Source organism: Mustelus asterias, chromosome 11 (assembly GCF_964213995.1).
Source record: "Mustelus asterias chromosome 11, sMusAst1.hap1.1, whole genome shotgun sequence".
In the NCBI taxonomy this organism is placed as follows: Eukaryota; Metazoa; Chordata; class Chondrichthyes; order Carcharhiniformes; family Triakidae; genus Mustelus; species Mustelus asterias.
Window position 1 is genome coordinate 71630854 of NC_135811.1, and position 20692 is coordinate 71651545.

Below are 20692 nucleotides of genomic sequence, written 5' to 3' on the forward strand. Positions count from 1 at the left end.
CACCACCTTCTCAAGGGCAATTAGGGATTGGGCAATAAAGGCAGATTGACAAAGAGTCATCCGGACTCGAAACGTCAGCTCTTTTCTCTCCTCACAGATGCTGCCAGACCTGCTGAGATTTCCCAGCATTTTCTCTTTGGGCAATAAATGCTGGCTTAGCCAGTTATAGCCACATGCCATGAGTGAATAAAACAAGAGTATTTTCATTTGAAGAAAAATCACATTCTCACCAATGCTCAATGATCTTTGCGAACTCTTCCTGAGATTTATTAGGATCTTTGCAGACCAGAGAATGTTGGACATCATTACCTTTAGATATTCATTCATGGAAAATAAGCACTACCTCCTGTAACGTTAACCCATTTTTGATTTCATGATTTGCATATTTCAGATTGTCAGTATTTACCGTTTGTTTAATTTCTTTGCAAACATTCCTAACTTTAAACCATTACAGATAAATGCTTTGTAGGCCATTTGGACTAATGAGTCTTCTGCACTTAAAGGATTCCATTTAGGGAATGCCGCAGGGATCGGTACTCGGGCCGCAACTGTTTACCATTTATATAGATGATCTGGAGGAGGGGACGGAGTGTAGGGTAACGAAGTTTGCAGACGACACAAAGATAAGTGGAAAAGTGAATCGTGTGGAGGACGGAGAAGATCTGCAGAGAGATTTGGACAGGCTGAGTGAGTGGGCGAGGATATGGCAAATGGAGTATAACGTTGAGAAATGCGAGGTTATACACTTTGGAGGAAATAATAACAAATGGGATTACTATCTCAATGGAAACAAATTAAAACATGCTACCGTGCAAAGGGACCTGGGGGTCCTTGTGCATGAGACGCAAAAGCCCAGTCTGCAGGTACAACAGGTGATCAAGAAGGCAAATGGGATGTTGGCCTATATTGCGAGGGGGATAGAATATAAAAACAGGGATGTCTTGATGCACCTGTACAGGGCATTGGTGAGGCCGCAGCTGGAATACTGTGTGCAGTATTGGTCCCCTTATATGAGGAAGGATATATTGGCATTGGAGGGAGTGCAGAGAAGGTTCACCAGGTTGATACCGGAGATGAGGGGTTTGGATTATGAGGAGAGGCTGAGGAGATTGGGTTTGTACTCGTTGGAGTTTAGAAGGATGAGGGGGGATCTTATGGAGACTTATAAGATAATGCGGGGGCTGGATAGGGTGGAGGCGGAGAGATTCTTTCCACTTAGTAAGGAAGTTAAAACTAGAGGACACAGCCTCAAAATAAAGGGGGGTTGGTTTAAGACAGAGTTGAGGAGGAACTTCTTCTCCCAGAGGGTGGTGAATCTCTGGAATTCTCTGCCCACTGAGGTGGTGGAGGCTACCTTGCTGAATATGTTTAAAGCGCGGATGGATGGATTCCTGAGCGGTAAGGGAATTAAGGGTTATGGGGATCAGGCGGGTAAGTGGTACTGATCCACGTCAGATCAGCCATGATCTTATTGAATGGCGGGGCAGGCTCGAGGGGCTAGATGGCCTACTCCTGCTCCTATTTCTTATGTTCTTATTAGGACCAAACATTCTTAACTGATGGTTTAGAATCTTTCGCAGCCCGTCTCTGTGATCATAATTTAACAGAACATAAACTGAGAGGTAGTGAACTGATTAGCATTCTGTCCCTCTCACTAAGACTGCCTCCAGGCTCCTGATTGTTGTTTTTTCTTCCTGAGTTCTCTGCCTGGAGACAGGTCCGTACCACACAGCGCCATGGCCTCCACCCTGGGTAGGGCAAGGAGGCAGATCCCAAATCCACCCCAGTCAGATCAGAGACTGAACCCTGTGCTGTTGGCACCAATCTGATTCACAAAGTCTGTCCAGCCAACTGAGCCAACCAACCAACTCCCCCAAGGTGTCTGGGTTGCCATGGCAAAATGCACGTTGTCTGGGTAATGATGGTAGATGTTCCAATTTTCTTCCCATCGCATAACTGACCAGAAATTTCTCCTGCCCTTACCACTCGTCATTGGCATGTGCTGGAAGGATTTACAAATTGATACTCAGCCGGTTGTGAGCAGTCATGGTGCTATGTGATACAGACCTGTCTTCAGACAGAGAACTCCAGAAGAAGAAATTACATCAGAGGAGGAAATTTTGGCGGAGCGACAGTGTGCTAATCAGTCAACAAGACTCTCAGTTTATCCTCTATCAGATTATGATCACATGGACGGGCTGAGAAAGATTATAAACCATCGGAGAAGGGTGTTAGGTCCTACTGGAATCCTTTTAGTGTAAAAGACTGGATCAATCCAAATGATCCACAACGCATCTAACCTTAGCCATCATGTCCTGGAGTGGGACTTGAACCCAGAGTTGGGGACTCTACCCACTGGGCCACAGGATCTCCTTGATGTTGTTTAATCTCCAATGAATTTGAAATTTGAAGAAAAAAATATCTGGAATTAAAAATCTACTGATGACCATGAAACCATTGCCGATTGTCGGAAAAACCCGTCTGATTCACTAATGTCCTTTGGGGAAGGAAATCTGCCGTCCTTACCTGGTCTGGCCTACATGTGGCTCCAGAGCCACAGCAATGTGGTTGACTCTCAACTGCCCACTGAAATGGTCTAACAAGCCACTCAGTTCAAGAGCAACTAGGGATGGGCCTGTCCCACGAATGAATAAAAAAAGTTAATCAGAACAAGACAACATTGCAAAAACCCAGAGAATGACACATTCACTTTGTTCACAGACAGCTGAAATTCCTGATCTCTCGGCCTTTGAAGCTGGATTCCAGTAGGTTGCCATACCTTTAGTTGAATTAACATTCCCTCACAGCACACACGCCCCGAGCACCACAGGTTGTAGATATGTTCATTTTCCTGGGTGAGTTTTCCTGTACTGATGGGTTCTTTATTGATGCCATCATCCCCTGAAAACAATGAAATCATATCAGCTGCTACATCACCCAATAAATAAACTCAAGCCTACTCCAGCAGAGCAAATTGTTAATAAGAAACCATTTAAACACTGGCCTGGAATCACTCTAACCAGTCAAACAGCCGCCTCTCTCAAGTACAAGCACGGAAGGATCACTACATCTATTGCAGCCCTGATTCACAGAACGCTCCAGCCTGTGCTGGGCTAAGCTACTGTCTGCTGTGAATATCACTGGGAGTCCCATCTCGCATCAGCATGCCTGGGCCAGAAGAACGAGCAAAAGAAAGTTTGCCAGCAAGGGGTCAACTTGGTTCAGTTGCCTGGAATGCAGAAGCCCGGCACTCTCAGGCTGTGGAACACTACCATTATAACCCTAATGCGGCCCTGAAACCACAATCGCTGGGCACATCAGCAGAGCAACAAAAAAAAAAACCTACAGCCTCTGACACAAGACGCCAATAATAGAAAACACAGGGGAAACAGTTTGCAATTCAGGAACTTACCAACCAGGGAAAAGTTAGTCTCCAGCAGTTCCTTATGAGAATTGAACCACGCAGTGGCCAGCCTGCTGTTTTTGTTTTTGCCTATAATGTAGTTCATGATGTACGCCAACAGGCCTGTCACCATCAGAATCTCCATGTAGTAGCTCTCCCAGCTGTTCTGCAGATGATGGGGGACCTAACCGGGTACAGAACGACAGCAGTTTATCAGTTTGAGTTGATGCACAGAAGTCAATAAATGGAACCCAATGCCAACAACATAGAGGCAACACTCAACAGGATCTCTCGAGGTTCACCAGCAACATAACTAATTCCACTCAATGGTCACTTCAGTTATCCTCTGCACATTGCAGTCATTTCTCCTAAACTGCTCTGAACAAAAAGGCTCCTCACACTCTTTCATTCACTGGTTATTGTTTCACAGCTTCCAAAAACTGAGACCCGGTCCTCCCCGCTGCCCTCCAGGCTCCCATCTCTTCCCCCATCCCATTCCCTCCTCCAAGCCACTTACCATCTTTCTAGAATCCAAGCTTGCTGCCCACATATTGCTACCTTTTGATTAATCTAGTCAACTCGCCTGAATTTTGTTGCCAGCCTGCTCTCTGAGCCTCGGCCCTGAGCCTGTCCCTCTGCCCACCCTTCTGCTTGCTCAAAATATCACTCGTGCCTGCCCCTCTGCACTCTGTGCCCGGCCCTCTGTTCTCTCAGAATGTCACCCCTATGCCTGTCCCTCTGCTCCTGGGGCACTGTGCCTGCCCCTCTGATCTCTCAGAATGTCACCCCTATGCCTGTCCCTCTGCTCTCAAAGCCTCGGCCCTGCAGCTTGTGTCCTGCTCTCTAAACAAAAAGACCTTTATGTAAAATAAACACTGCCAGGTATTGTACAACTTATACCTGATTCTATCTGGGATTTTTATGGTGTCCCATGGGGTGATGGAGCTGGTGGCATCCTAGCCTATTCTGTCTTTCCCATTGCCATCTGTACTATCCAGACTATTGCCCCAGCTGAGATCAGCTAAGAATGCAGATTGGGGATCCAGTTTGGAAGAGTCTCAGCTGGTATAGCTCAGCTCTTCATGGGACTGCAATTTCCCCAACCGAGTCACCAGGACTTCACTGAAGTTATCTGCAGGAGAAATGACAATAAAATGTGGTGTCTTTGCTGCTGGGTACTCACATTAACAATTTTAATTGGATCTTTGCTTCTGCTGGAAGGTCTGTCCACCTCCTCATAACCTTCAAATTCTTCATCATCAAAAGGCTCTCCTTCTGCATCTCCCTCCTGTTGAGTAAAAAACACAGACAGTAGTGAACTCCATTGGGCAGGTTCAACAAACTGAACCCAACAAGTACGGTGCAACTTGTTGAAAGTGGTAACTTTCTGCCCTCAATTGAATGACTGATCTCATGAGAGCGTGGCTCTGTGCTCAAGCTCTCAGCTCAGAATCAAAAGTTTGTGGGTTCCACTCGAGTCCCAGAGACGTTAGCACATTCTCGGCTGACACATAAGTGCAGTACTGAGGGATTGCTGTGTGGTCAGAGGTATTGTCTTTCAGATAAGACATCAAATCAAGGTCTTGTCTGTAATTTCAGGAAGGTACAGAAGATTCCATGGTACTATATCCTCCAAGCTCGAGTCAACATTTATCCCTCCATCAACACCTAAAACAGATTCTCTGCTTATTTGCCACTTTGCAGTTTGTGGGACCTTTCTGTGCACAAACTGGCTGCCAACAACCCTGCAAAAAGTATTTGGCTGTAAAATATTTTACGATGACCCGAGTTGATGAATGTTGCAATATAAAGAAGTCTCTCTTTCTTTGTGCTGTGAAACATGCTGAATCACAGGTTACATCCGAGACAACATCACCACCTCCCCCACTCTCCAAGTTTAAGCACAGGATTTGTGGCCACCCTCACTATACCTCACACACTGTTTGCCTGAAGGATGGGGAAGCTGAATAGAGTTCACAACACAGAAACAGGACATTTGGGCCAACTGATCTATGCCAGTCTTTATGCTCCACATAGGACTCCTCCCAACTCATTGACATATTCTGATATTCACTAAAAAAAAAACATTTTTGGAATTCTCTTCCACCAAGAACAGAAAGGCTGGGTCACTGAACATATTTAAAGCTGAGTGAGGCAGATTTTTGATCCACAAGTGTGCAGTTCTGGTCACCTCACTATATGAAGGATGTGGAAGCGCTGGAAAGAGTGCAGAGGAGATTTACCAGGATGCTGCCTGGTTTGGAGGGTAGGTCTTATGAGGAAAGGTTGAGGGAGCTAGGGCTGTTCTCTCTGGAGCGGAGGAGGCTGAGGGGAGACTTAATAGAGGTTTATAAAATGATGAAGGGGATAGATAGAGTGAACGTTCAAAGACTATTTCCTCGGGTGGATGGAGCTATTACAAGGGGGCATAACTATAGGGTTCGTGGTGGGAGATACAGGAAGGATATCAGAGGTAGGTTCTTTACGCAGAGAGTGGTTGGGGTGTGGAATGGACTGCCTGCAGTGATAGTGGAGTCAGACACTTTAGGAACATTTAAGCGGTTATTGGATAGGCGCATGGAGCACACCAGGATGATAGGGAGTGGGATAGCTTGATCTTGGTTTCATATAAAGCTCGGCACAACATCGTGGGCCGAAGGGCCTGTTCTGTGCTGTACTGTTCTATGTTCTACAAGTGAGTCAAGTGTTCTAGGGATAGGCAGAAAGTGGAGTTAAGGCTGGAATCAGATCAGCCATGATTTTATTGAATGATGGAGCAGACTTGATGGGCTGAATGGCCTCTCCTGCTCATATGTCTTAAGATTTTCTCCCTCATTTACTGAGCATTTACAGTCCAAAGATTTGCGGATTACGTGGATTGGCCATGCTAAATTGCCCCTTAGTGGGATTGTGGTCGGTGCGGACTCGATGGGCCGAATGGCCTCCTTCTGTCCTGTAGGATTCTATGATATTTGCTCAACCACTCCATTTGCTAGCAAGTTCTATCTTGTAACCATTCCCTGGCTAAAGAGGTTTCTCCTGAATTCCCTTCTGAACTTATTGCCGACTATTTTGTATTTATGGCATTTAGGTTTGGACTCCCTAACAAGTGGAAATGTTTTCTCCATATTCACCCTATAACTTTATAGGCCTCTCAGCAGGTATCTCTTTGCTTGAGGGCGAAGTCCCAGTCTGTTCAGTCGTTACTGATGGACTTACAGCAACTATAAAGGCCAAGCATAACTGTACTTTCAAACACCCTGTGAAACACACAGCCTCAGTGACTATTCAAGGCAGGAGACAGAATGAGAAACACTTTGCAACAACACATGCTGAGCATCTCTAAACCAGCCATTGAAGAAAGAAATATGAAACCACAAAGAATTCATTTTCACAATGTTATTTCTGCTGGGAGGATAGGCTATTGCATGAATAAACACAGATCTACAATGATCAAGAACAATGTCTTTCTACACAGCAATATCCCAAGCAGGCAACTGGTTTTTGTGGAATGCTTATGTACCTGCAGTGAGACGGTGAAAGGGCTAATCTAAATCCTTTTGTCCACAAGTAATTTCATAACTTTTCTTTTTAGCCCAGTGTTCAGTTCATCCCCTCATGTTGGTGTTGAGTATCAATGGAATCATGACTAAAGTGTTCATTCCACATGTCTGTGCCAAGAGGCAATTAAGCCTTGTTCCTTTTAAGGGGAATAAAGGAATGGAGATTAAAGGAAGCAGCACCACAGCCAAGTCTGACAACCACACACAGCAGGGGATCACTAGATAGTGCTGTGGAATGGGTAGCTTATTGATTTTTCCCTACTCTCAGTCCAGATGTACTGGGGCCAGCTGCTGTACCGGCCCCATCGCTGCTGCCAATGAGATAAGTAAAGAAATGATTCTGGCAATTTTCCTGGTCCGGTTCAACTGCACACAATGCTGAGCCACCAGAGGCCATCCCCAGAACTATTTCTCTTCAAGTGAAAAGATGGTGACTTTATAAACTGGCTGACTGCTCTGCGCTGAGTGAAACTCTTTGCATTCCCTCTGTCTGGTGTTAATATCAAGTTATGGGCTGATACAAAGAAAAACTGGCTTTGCACTGTTCCAGTTTCAGATACAAGGCAGGCTAATGGAGCACAAATTTCCCCATAATCTTTAAAAAAATTATTGGATGGAATTTGGGTGTCACTGGCAAAGCCAGCATTGTTGTCCATCTCTAACTGCCCTTCAATGGAGTGGCTTAATCAGCCATTTCAGAGGGCAACCATCAACCAGATTGGTGTGGATCGAGAGTCACATGTAGGCCAGATCAGGTCAAGATAGCAGATTTTCTTCCCTAAATCGGTTTTTATGACAATTATGATAGTTTAAATGAGATTAGCTTTCAATTCCATAATTAATTGAATTTAAATTCCTGCTATAGTGGAATTTGAACCCATATCCCCCCAGAACATTAACCTGGTCTCAGGATTACTAGTCCAGTGACATTACCTCTACGCCACCATCTCTCTAACTGTTTGATCAAGTACCGTCAGGTCAGGTAACATCACAGGTTAGATGAAGAGTAATGCTTGCTGCACTATCCCGATTGATGAAGGACAGGACAAATCAGGCACAAAGATACAAATGCATACATCAGCCACATCTGGAACTCTCCAAAAAGAAACAACCATTGCACTGCTTCCTCATTCCTAAAGCTCTTAAAACTGTCAGTGTTGGGGCCAAGTGGAGCTTTGACAACTGAGACTGATAGATTTCTGTTGGCAAGAGTGTTGAGGAACATGGAACAAAAGGCAGGTAAATGAAGGTAAAGATCAGCCTTAATCTAACTGCCCAAATGGCCGAGTTCTGTCCCTGTTCTTAGGATGGGCAATTCAATTTGGTGAAGTATTTTTGTTACTATGGCAATATTAATATTGTTAATGAACAATTAATTCATGCAGTATCTCAGATGGAAAAATAAGCAGTGGGTGCGCACAGAATTGAAAGGTGGAAAGATCAAGAAGAGTTCAAACAGGATAACAAATTAAAAAATGATCTGTGCTGGCAATGAGTGGGAAAATTATCCAAGTAAAATGTCTATACACTCATACGGAGGATTAGGATTAAAACTTGGGACATGCACTTAAAAGACCGAACTAGCAATTCAGAGCATAAAGCGACCACTTAAGTATAACTACTGCCCAATCAGCATTGGTAAGGGGGAAGAGAATATTATTAGTTAGGAACAACATCAGATCACTAGAGCACAAACATTTAAATAGACAAGAGATCCCACAAAGAACCTTTTCATTAAACTGAAGTACAGCAAAGGATTGATCTCATTACTGGAACCAAAGTTAGGATTTTCTTCAAACTAGATGTCAAGATGTTCAGGGTTATAAAGGATTTTGTTTGGTGAATAACGATGGATTGTTTTCACTCTGACACAAACTGGTAACAAGAGAGCACCAGTCTGAGAATCAGAGCTAACAAGGGTGGAAGCAATTTATTTGCGCAGTTTGGTGAAAGTGCAGAATTCTCTGTCACAAGCCATTGCTGGAAGAATTCATGAGCTGTTTGAAAAGAAAATTGGATGGCTGTTTGAAAAAGAGGAATGTTAAAGGATAAGGGCGTGAGATTAGGTCAAGTGATCGAGGGAGGAAAACACTGGGGCTGACTTGATGGACACAAGGACGAGTTTATGTGATGGAACATTCTATGGTACTGCCCAGGGCCTTCCTCATCACAGTGGACTGTGCAAACAAGAAAGGTTTGCTGAGAATGAAGAGCGTCTCAGTTTGATTTTTCTGTATCTGAGTTGGAGATGTGAGCGCTTGTGAGCAGCGGAGATGTGAGCGCTTGTGAGCAGCTCTGTGGTGCTTCACTTACTCCTGCCGCATCTGCATCCTCAAAATCTTCCTGGTTTTCATCCTGATCTTCCACTTCTACAGTTGCCTCTTCCTCATCGTCCTGCACGGTGGTGACTTTCTGGAGGGTCTCCTGCGGTACATCCTCACTCGCATCTTCAAACTCCGCAAAGTCGTTGTCGTCATACTCAGCAATGTCGTCAGCGTCCTCAAAGTCATCAAACTTGCCGACAGCGAGTCCACAGCTCAGCAGAAGGGGAAACAGGAAATAGAACCGCATGATGCTTTAGCCTGAAAGGAAACAAAAGTTTAGAATGCAAGGAACAAGTTCACAGAATGCAGTGAGCTCCTAAACTAGTGCATCAGATCATTTATTGGACTGTTTGTAACTATTGGATCTGTCATTTGAAATGTCTTATTTGAAAGTTTTTTTTTTGTGAATAAAGTATATTTGAATAAAGTATATTTTTGAAGTAAAAAAAAAAATTGGCAGACTACACTTGATCTTAGCCAAAAGGCCGGGGTGGGGGGTTACAGATTGTGTGACATGAACCTAAGATCTGGTTGAGGCCGTCCTCAAGATCAACCGAGATCTTGGGTGCATATACCTACCCCACTTGTCTCTCTGACACTAAGGGGCAATTTGTCATGGCCAGTCAACCTAACCCGCACATCTTTGGAGTGTGGGAGAAAACCGGAGCACCCGGAGGAAACCCATGCAGACACGGGGAGAATGTGCAAACTCCACACAGACAGTGACCCGAGGCCGGAATCGAGCCCAGGTCCCTGGCGCTGTGAGGCAGCAGTGCTAACCACTGTGCCGCCCCTGTAGTCCTGTCATTTTTCCTTTTCAAATGGTGTATCCAGTTCTCTCTTTAATTGAATCTGCTTACTCCACCCTTTCAGGCAGTGCATTTCAAATCACAACTCAATGCTGAAAATATTTTCTTTCCACAATGGTTCATTTGCTAATTATCGTTTTTTTTTTGCCCTCTGGTTACGAACCCTTCTGCAAGTGAAAACAGCTCCTCCCGATTTATTTTATCAAAACCATTCATGATTTGAACACCTCTATGAAATCATCACTGATTCTTTCCAGCAAAGAGAACAGTCTGAGTTTGTGTCTCATCAGTGGCTTATTATTCTTTATGTGGAGATGCCGGCATTTGCTACCAAATAAACCTGTTGCACTTTAACCTGGTGTTGTTAAAACTCTTACTGTTATTATTCTTTAGCAAAGCACTGATAATGAAGATGGAACATTCATGGTGATGCATTTTTAATTATTTGGCCCATTTGAAGGTGTGTTTGTGGTTTTAATTTCCTTCCTGGTGAGAGTTTTTTGAGAGGCAGGCCAATGTAATCGCAAGGTGTGGCCAAGTCTACAATCTTGAATGGTCACCAAGGAGGATCAGAATCTGGTGGCTGTGCAGGTGGATTAGGGTGTGATACTCTGGATGAATTTGAAGATCAGTTTAATGTGTTTCCTGAGCAAAGCTAGCTCCCTGTTCGAATGACCATGTACAATGCTGATTTTGTGAGGTAGCGGTGAAGTGACGGTGTCCACTGCTGAATGATTTCTATGATGTCCTTCAAACATTTAGCTTGGATTTCACCTTTTCCAAAATTAATATGATTCTGAAGGCACCATCTGAGAATTGGAGCTAGGCTGTTGAGAAGCATGTCAGGAAGCACTCCCTCACATAAAAAGTGGAAATCTGATGGTTTCTGCCTCCCCAAAAAACTGATTTGGTTGTAGATCAATTGAAAATATTCAAACTAAGATTGATGGCCTTTTATTAGGCAACGGTGTTGAAGGATATGGAACTGAGGTAAATGGAGTTCAGAAACAGATCATTCATGATCCAACTGAAATCCAAGCTAAATGTTTGAAGGACATCATAGAAATCATTCAGCAGTGGACACCGTCACTTCACCGCTACCTCACAAAATCAGTATTGTACATGGTCATTCGAACAGGGAGCTAGCTTTGCTCAGGAAACACATTAAACTGATCTTCAAATTCATCCAGAGTATCACACCCTAATCCACCTGCACAGCCACCAGATTCTGATCCTCCTTGGTGACCATTCAAGATTGTAGACTTGGCCACACCTTGCGATTACATTGGCCTGCCTCTCAAAAAACTCTCACCAGGAAGGAAATTAAAACCACAAACACACCTTCAAATGGGCCAAATAATTAAAAATGCATCACCATGAATGTTCCATCTTCATTATCAGTGCTTTGCTAAAGAATAATAACAGTAAGAGTTTTAACAACACCAGGTTAAAGTGCAACAGGTTTATTTGGTAGCAAATGCCGGCATCTCCACATAAAGAATAATAAGCCACTGATGAGACACAAACTCAGACTGTTCTCTTTGCTGGAAAGAATCAGTGATGATTTCATAGAGGTGTTCAAATCATGAATGGTTTTGATAAAATAAATCGGGAGGAGCTGTTTTCACTTGCAGAAGGGTTCGTAACCAGAGGGCAAAAAAAAAACGATAATTAGCAAATGAACCATTGTGGAAAGAAAATATTTTCAGCATTGAGTTGTGATTTGAAATGCACTGCCTGAAAGGGTGGAGTAAGCAGATTCAATTAAAGAGAGAACTGGATACACCATTTGAAAAGGAAAAATGACAGGACTACAGGGGCGGCACAGTGGTTAGCACTGCTGCCTCACAGCGCCAGGGACCTGGGCTCGATTCCGGCCTCGGGTCACTGTCTGTGTGGAGTTTGCACATTCTCCCCGTGTCTGCATGGGTTTCCTCCGGGTGCTCCGGTTTTCTCCCACACTCCAAAGATGTGCGGGTTAGGTTGACTGGCCATGACAAATTGCCCCTTAGTGTCAGAGAGACAAGTGGGGTAGGTATATGCACCCAAGATCTCGGTTGATCTTGAGGACGGCCTCAACCAGATCTTAGGTTCATGTCACACAATCTGTAACCCCCCACCCCGGCCTTTTGGCTAAGATCAAGTGTAGTCTGCCAATTTTTTTTTTTACTTCAAAAATATACTTTATTCAAATATACTTTATTCACAAAAAAAAAACTTTCAAATAAGACATTTCAAATGACAGATCCAATAGTTACAAACGGTCCAATAAATGAATCATTTTTACCCTACAGTACAGTGCTTATTTACAAAAAAAAACATTACATTCATTACATTTCATTACTTAAAACTATGTACATGCATCGTCCGAGTTTACTGTGTGCCGTTATTTTTCAGGTTGGCACACAGTTTCGCAGGCCGAGGGTATTCTGCAGTTACCCGGCCCTCGGTCGAGACGCTTTACACGGTGGCCTTTCCCCATTGTGCCTTTGCGGCGGCTGCCCCAAGCTTGAGCGCGTCCCTCAGCACGTAGTCCTGGACCTTGGAATGTGCCAGTCTGCAACACTCGGTCGAGGACAATTCTTTCAGCTGAAAGATCAGCAAGTTTCGGGCGGACCAAAGCGCGTCCTTCACCGAGTTGATGACCCTCCAGCAGCAGTTGATATTTGTCTCGGTGTGCGTCCCCGGAAACAGAGTCCTGTGTCACCGAGCTGCCTGGGACGAACCGCGACAAATACCACTGCATCTCACTCCAGACCTTCTTTGCAAAGGCACATTCCACAAGGAGGTGTGCGACCGTCTCATCAGCCCCGCAGCCGCTTCGAGGGCAGCGTGCGGTGAGGTTGAGCCCTCGGGCGTGCATAAAGGATCTGACGGGGAGTGCCCTTCTCACCACCAGCCAAGCCAGGTCTTGGTGCTTGTTTGAGAGTTCTGGTGATGAGGCATTCTGCCAAATGACATTGACAGTCCGCTCAGGGAACCATCCGACAGGATCTGCCGTCTCCTTTTCTCTCAGGGCCTCAAGGACATTACGTGCTGACCACTGCTTGATAGCCATGTGGTCAAAGGTGTGTTTCCGGAAGAATTTCTCCACGAAGGACAGGTGCTGCAGTACGGTCCAACTACTTGGAGCGTTCCGCGGCAATGTGGCCAGACCCATCCTCCGCAACACTTGGGACAGGTAGAACCTCAAAAAATAGTGGCACTTGTTGTTAGTGTACCGAGGATCTACACACAGCTTGATGCAGCCGCACACAAAGGTGGCCATCAGGATGATGGTTTTTCCCTCCGTTCTCTGGAGATTTGTGCATCGCCTCCCTCCGGACACGATCCATCTTTGATCTCCAGATAAACTTGAAGATGGCCTGGGTCACTGCTGCTGCGCAGGACTTGGGGATCGGCCAGACCTGGGCCACGTACAACAACACGGACAGGACCTCGCATCGGATCACAAGGTTCTTCCCAGTGATGGAGAGGGAGCGTTGCTCCCACAATCCCAATTTTTGTCTGGCTTTGGCGATGCGCTCCTCCCAGTTTTTGGCGCATGCCCCTGCCGCTCCGAACCATATCCCCAGCACCTTGAGGTAGTCTACCCTAATGGTGAAAGGGACAAAGGATGTGTCAGGCCAGTTCCCAAAGAACATGGCCTCACTCTTACCCTGGTTGACTTTGGCTCCCGAGGCCAGCTCGAACTGCTCACAGACTCGAAGAAGCCTGCGAACAGACGAGGGGTCCGAGCAGAAGACAGCCACGTCATCCATGTAGAGGGAGGCTTTGACTTGCGTCCCTCCGCTGCCTGGGATTGTAACCCCTTTGATGCCTGGGTCGCTTCTGAGGGCCTCGGCAAAGGGTTCAATGCAACACACAAAAAGGACGGAGGAGAGAGGGCAGCCCTGCCTGACTCCAGACCTGATTTGAAACATATCTGATTCCCACCCATTGATTGAAACTGCGCTACTGATGTCTGTGTAGAGCAGTTGGATCCAATTGCAGATTCTCTCCCCAAACCCCAATTTGGACAGCACATCCATCATGTAGCTGTGCGATATTCTGTCAAACGCCTTCTCCTGGTCTAGACTGATGAGGCAGGTGTCCACCCGCCTGTCCTGCACGTAGGCGATCGTATCCCTGAGTAGCGCGAGGTTATCAGAGATCTTCCTGCCGGGTACAGCACAGGTTTGATCAGGATGGATCACTGACCCCAGAGCAGACTTGACCTGGTTGGCGATGACCTTGGCCAGAATTTTATAATCCACATTCAATGGTGAAATGGGTCTCCAATTTCTAATTTCTTCCCTTTCCCCCTTCTGCTTGTAGATGAGGGTGATGATGCCTTTCCTCATGGACTCTGACATGCTGCCTTCCAGAAGCATACTCTCGTATACTTCCAGGAGGTCCGGGCCCGTCAAGTCCCACAACGCCGAGAAAAACTCAGCCGGTAAGCCGTCGCTTCCGGGAGTTTTACCCTTCTGAAGGGACTCGACGGCCTTTGTCAGCTCATCCAGAGCTACCGGTCTGTCCAGGCTCTCCCGCTCGCCGTCGTCTAAGACCTCTGTGATAGACGACAGGACAGACTGGGAGGCCGTGCTATCTGTTGGCTTCAGGTCATACAGTCCGGCATAGAAGGATTTGCAAATCCTCAGAATGTCAGACTGCGATGACCTTACAGAGCCATCTTCTTCCTTCAGGCTTGTGATCACAGAGGTTTCTCTCTGCACCTTCTGGAAGACGAAACGCGAGCACGTTTCGTCCTGCTCCACGGAGCGGACCCTGGACCGGAAGATAACCTTGGAGGCCTCCGAGGCAAAGAGCGAGGCTTGCTGGCTCTTCACCTCCCGGAGGTCCTCCTTGACATCAACCCCCACCGACTGCAGTTGGAGTAGTTCCTGCATGCTTTTCTGGAGTCGGGACATTTCCCCCCGTCTCTCCCTGGCCTTCTGAATCCCTTTTCGGATAAAGAACCTCTTGATGTTGCCCTTGACGGTTTCCCACCAGAGCGATGGAGACTCAAAGAAGGGTTTCATGGTCCTCCAACCGTGGTAAACCCTCTTGAGTTCCTCGAGGTTCTCTGGGGTCAACAGTTCTACATTAAGCTTCCAGGACCCCCTGCCCACTTTCTGGTTTTCCTCCAGCTGACAGTCTGCCAGCAGGAGGCAGTGGTCAGAGAAGAACACCGGCTTGACGTCGGTGGACCTGACCGTGAGCACGCGGGATGCAAACATGAAGTCGATCCTGGAGCGGACAGACCCGTCTGGCCGCGACCACGTGTATCTACGCTGCCCTCCGTCTGCTTGGTCGCTGAAGACGTCGAGCAGCTTGGCATCTTTGACTGTTTCCAGCAGGGCTCGGGACGTAGCGTCCAGTCTGCTCTGAGCCCTGTTGGATCGGCCGGCCTTGTCAATGATACAGTTAAAATCCCCACCCAGTATGATAGGCCTGGAGGTGGTGAGCAGCAGTGGCAGCTGTTCAAAAAGTGCCAGCCGCTCGGTCTTGACGGCCGGGGCATACACATTTATCAGCCTGAGGGGGCAGTTTTTGTACGTGATGTCTGCTACGAGGAGGCGTCCTCCCACCACCTCCTTAACATCGGAGACGGTGAAGTCGCCTCCTCGCAGCAGAATGCCTAGGCCGGATGAACGGCAGTTGTTCCCACCTGACCAGATGGACGGTCCGTGGGACTACACACTCGACCAGCGCCTGTAGTTGCTGAGGTGTGGTATTCCACACTCCTGCAGGAACAGCAGGTCGGCCTTGACCTTGGCCAGGTAGGACAAGCTGGCCGCACATCTCAGACTATCTTTAACGCTGCGGACATTTAAAGATGCAAACTTTAAAGACATTTTAATGTTTAAAAGGTTTGTCAGTTCTTACGTGTGCTTCAGTCAGCCTCTTCCAGGTGCTGCATTCCTGTGGCGCTGACGAAATTCTGCAGGGCTGAGGTTGCAGTCCGACCCTGCCTCAGGTCCCCGACCACGGCTGGGTGACATGGTTGGTGTCGTGTAGCCCTCGGTTGGTGCCGGGCTTGCAGACCGATCTCCGCCTTGGGCGTCGTCGGTGTCCTCGTTCCTGTTGTCCGGGGTTTGGGGGGGCCTCGGCCACACTGCTGTATCCGTCGGCTGGATGGTCCCCGGCTGCTTTGTGGTCGTTGGTCCGAGTCCGTTGTGGTTCCCGTGCCGCTTTTCTATTGAGCCGTTTGATGCTTTGTCGGCTGCCCGCTTTCTTTTCCTCATCTGAGGAGACGTCGCCACTGGAGACTCTAGCTGCGCAGGATTTCCTTTTCAGGGTGCTTTTGTTTTCTTTACCACCTGCCAGGGGCCCTCGGGATCTCCGTTCTCCTGCTCCATGTCCTCTGCGCCCTCTGCTGGAGGTGGTGTGGATGTGTCATCATCCTGCTGCACTGGGGGGGGGTCCACCTTTGCTTCAGAAGCTTTCTCCGTGCCAGCTTCTTTTGCGGTGGGCTTCTTGTTCCCTGAGGCGGCAGGAGCACTCGCCTTCCTCGCTCCGTCTCCGGTGATCTGGGCATAAGTGACCTTCCGCTTGGGGCAGACTCTGTAAACATGGCCAGTCTCCCCACACAGGTTGCAACATTTGCTGTCTTTGCACTCGTCGGTCGAGTGCCCCTCCTTCAGGCAGTTTCTGCATACGGTGACGCTGCAGCTTGCGGCAAAATGGCCGGTTTTGCCGCAGTTGAGGCACAGTCGTGGCTGGCCCGTGTTGTACAGGAAGCCTCGATTCCCTCCGATGGCAAAATTGGAGGGCGGGTGCAGAAGGCCTCCCTTGGGGTCAGTCTTCAGGGGGAGTCTCACCTGCCTTTACAGGTCCATATTCCGTACTGGTCCATGACGTCCACGCTCTCTCCCTTCACCTCCACGTGCCTGGAGAGGAACGTCAGCACGTCAGCCGCAGGGACGTAGTGGTTATACATTTGGAACGTGATAACCCGGTTCCGCTGGGACGGCATGGTGAACAGGGGCTCCGCCATCAGGATAGAGAGGGGCCCCTCTTTGCCTTTCTCCTTCACCGCTGTCAGGAGCTTGATGCATCCTGACAGGCTTCTGAAGCTGACATCCACGTGCGGCGGCTTGCTGTACTCAGCCACACCGTAGACGTCTGCTGCTTGGAATCTGCAGCACTCGAACAATACCTTCGTCACGAAGTAATCGCGGCCCACAGGCGAGCCTCCTCCCGAAGGCTTCACCCGGATGGTGTTGGGCAGCCTTTGGCCTGTAGCTTTCGGAGCAGCTGCAGCCATAGCTCGAAAACACAGAGTCTTACTGTACCGGCATTAGGTCCAAGCCAGAGGCTTGAAACCAGCATAAAGGTCCTCCAGTAGCAGCAGAGCTCAAGTGTTGTAGATGGTCGTCTGCCGGTCGTCTGACGCCTGCTTCTTCAATCCACAATCCCCATCGAAATTCGATAGCTCTTTGCGAAATCCGAGCCCTTGGCTTTGATCATACACTTGATCTTAGCCAAAAGGCCGAGAAGAAGTGTAGTCTGCCAATGCTGCACTTGGTCGTGGCCATTGGGTTGCATTTAAGCTTCATTTTCATATGAAGCAATTTTTTAAAGCGGCATCTCGGCCTTTTGGCTAAGATGCAAATGAGATCAAGCCTTGGGGGCGGAGACGTCTGCCAACTCCAATCAGCTTGGCTCATGTAGATCAGGCCCAAGACAGGGTAAAGGGTCGCGTACCCTGTCTTGTCAGCTTGGATCGGCAATGTCTCAACTTGTTGAGACTCTGAATTGGACTTGATTTGATTGAATTGGAAAAGTATTTTTTAAAAATCTGTAGCCCCCCACGACTTGCCTGGGCTTGCAAAATCTCACTAACTGTCCTGGCTTGAGACGACTCACACCTCTTTAACCTGTGCTTAAATCTGTCTCCACTCGCATTGTCTGCACTTGTAAAGACTTGATTACCTGTTAAGACTCGCATTCCAACCATTATCTTGTAAATTGAGTCTGTGTTTATATATGCCCTGCTTGTGAACCCAATCCTCCACTCACCTGATGAAGGGGCAGCGCTCCGAAAGCTCGTGCGACCAAATAAACCTGTTGGACTTTAACCTGGTGTTGTGAGACTTCTTACTGGCTCATATTCAAAAGGAAGTAACACCAGTCACTGCATTTAGCGTCACCGACTCATGGATTAAGAGCTGAAATGATTGGCAAGGCAGACACTAGCTTAAACCAGAGCATCTTAGCTTCACTCGTCAATTCAGGCACTTCCCAGTTCTCACTAATCTTCCCATTAGCTGTTCCCTACCACAAGTGTGCTACCCATGAGAAATTACATTGGAAGCCAGTCCAGCACCCCTCAGTCTCACTCCAAGAATGTTGGCTTTGCCTGTCTCTTTTCGTCAGGAGCTACCCACAGCTGCTTGCTTCATATGAACCACTGAGACACAGTAAGTAAAACAGAGAGTTCCTGAGTCAGCAGCAGATACAGCAAATCACAGCACAGCTCAGCACTCAGGATTCTCTTTCAGAAAAAACAAGCTGGAGGCATTTCCAATAACACTCACCTCCTTGAAATTTGGATATTGTTTCAGCTGTACTCACTGCAAGACCGAGAAAACGGTTCAATGTTCTCAATAGGATTAATACTGGCTAATCCAGCAATTAAATGTCGCAAATATCCAAGTAAAGCACAAACAATGCTGATCTAAAAATGGCAGCACATAAGCAAATGGCACGACACAGAGATTGCCCTTCAGCTCACAACGAAATCTTTCAGCAGTTTAACACAAGGGTGAAGTACTGTTACCACTGGGATTGGTCACGGTCAGATAAACTTAGATAACAGCACCACTTATAAAATGCATTGGTTTAAACTTGTCTGCGACTGCGACAGCTTGACTGTAGAAACAAACACTTAACACGAGGCACATGGTGAAGACCCAGGACCACAAAAACTTTTGGTTTAGTCGTTCTCACTGACGTTTGCCAATGTTGCTCTGGCTAGCCTCCTGAGTTCTGTCCAATATGAGAATATAAGAAGTAGTAGGCCATTTGGCCCCTTATGACTGCCCCACCGTTCAATAATATTGTCTCTGATCTTCTACATCAATAAGGCACGCCTTATGAGGATAGGCTGAGGGAGCTCGGTCTTTTCTCCTTGGAGAGACGTAGGATGAGAGGAGACCTAATAGAGGTATATAAGATGTTGAGAGGCATAGATCGGGTGGACTTTCAGAGGCTTTTTCCCAGGGTGGAAATGGCTGCTTCGAGAGGACACAGGTTTAGGGTGCTGGGGGGTAGGTACAGGAGAAATGTTAGGGGGAAGTTTTTCACACAGAGGGTGGTGGGCGAGTGGAATCGGCTGCCGTCAGTGGTGGAGGAGGCAAACTCAATAGGGTCTTTTAAGAGACTCCTGGATGAGTACATGGGACTTAATAGGATGGAGGGTTATAGGTAGGCCTAAAAGGTAGGGATATGTTCGGCACAACTTGTGGGGCCGAAGGGCCTGTTTTGTGCTGTAGTTTTTCTATGTTTCTAATTTCACTTTGCTCTCATCTCCATAGGCCTCAATTTCCTTGATTTCTAAAAAATGCATCGATTTCAACCTCATATAGGTGCAAGAATACGTGATTTAGATACATGAATAGGCACAGAATAGAGGGATACGGACCACAGAGAGGCAAAAGGTCTTTGGTTTAGAAAGGCGCCATGTGTTGGTGCAGGTTTGGTGGGCCGAAGGGCCTGTTCCAGTGCCGTACTTTGTACAGTCGTCAACTGAGCATCAACAGCCCCCAATGCAGCAGAGAATTCCAAAGGTTCACAATTATCTGAGCAAAGATATTTCTCAACTCAGTCCAAAATGGCCAACCCCTTTTCCTGAGACGATGACTCCCTAATTCTAGGCACCAACAAGGGGAAATAGCTTCACAGGATGCCCTCATGTGTACAAGTATTTCCTAATTCCAACCCTGAAAGGTCTGACTCCAATTTTTAGACCATGTCCCTTAGAACAGGACTCTCAACCAGCAAAAAGCTTTTCCGTATCTTCCCTTAATAGCCTGGAAACTTGGATCAAATTACCCTTCTAAATGCCAGGGAATACAGCCCTAGTTTTGCATAATCTCATTTAGTAATTTAACCCAGGTATCCAAGTAATATTTAGCTAAATGCATGCGCCATTTCCTCCAGGGCCAACCAATATATCCTTTCTAAATAGGGATATGGTGAGTGACTAGTAATCCACAGAATAAAAAAATACTGCAGATGCTGGGAAATCTGAAATAAAAAGTGTTGGAAAAGCTCAGCTGCTTTGGAAGCATCTGTGGAGAGAGAGTGTTAATGTTTCAAGTACAATGTGACTCTTCTTCAGAACCAAGAACCATGTTCTGAAGAAGCCAAAGATGTGCGGGTTAGGTTGATTGGCCATGCTAAAATTGCCTCTTAGTGTCCTGGGACGCGTAGATTAGTGGGTAAAATATGTAGGGATATGGGGGTAGGGCCTGGGTGGGATTGTGGTCGGTGCAGACTCGATGGGCCGAATGGCCTCTTTCTGTACTGTAGGGTTTCTATGATGTTTCTATGATAAGCATCATATTGGATTCAAAATGTTAACTCTCTTTCTCTCATCATTGA

The 20692-nt window shown here is 46.9% G+C and overlaps 1 protein-coding gene across 3 annotated transcripts in view; it reads right to left on the reverse strand.

Annotated features, from left to right (window-relative positions):
• ccdc47 (coiled-coil domain containing 47) overlaps positions 1 to 20692 on the reverse strand; it is a 43111-nt gene that overhangs the window by 15449 nt on the left and 6970 nt on the right. For 2 of the 3 annotated variants that reach the window (XM_078223727.1, XM_078223728.1), the window contains exons 2-5: positions 9280 to 9548; positions 4587 to 4691; positions 3413 to 3587; positions 2780 to 2901 (exon numbers count right to left, since the gene is read on the reverse strand). In XM_078223727.1, coding sequence (XP_078079853.1) covers positions 2780 to 2901; positions 3413 to 3587; positions 4587 to 4691; positions 9280 to 9537 — 660 coding nt within the window. In that variant the 5' untranslated portion in view covers positions 9538 to 9548. Of the gene's footprint in view, positions 1 to 2779; positions 2902 to 3412; positions 3588 to 4586; positions 4692 to 9279; positions 9549 to 15970; positions 15992 to 20692 lie in introns of those variants that run through there. The other variant, XM_078223729.1, reaches the window with a different exon arrangement.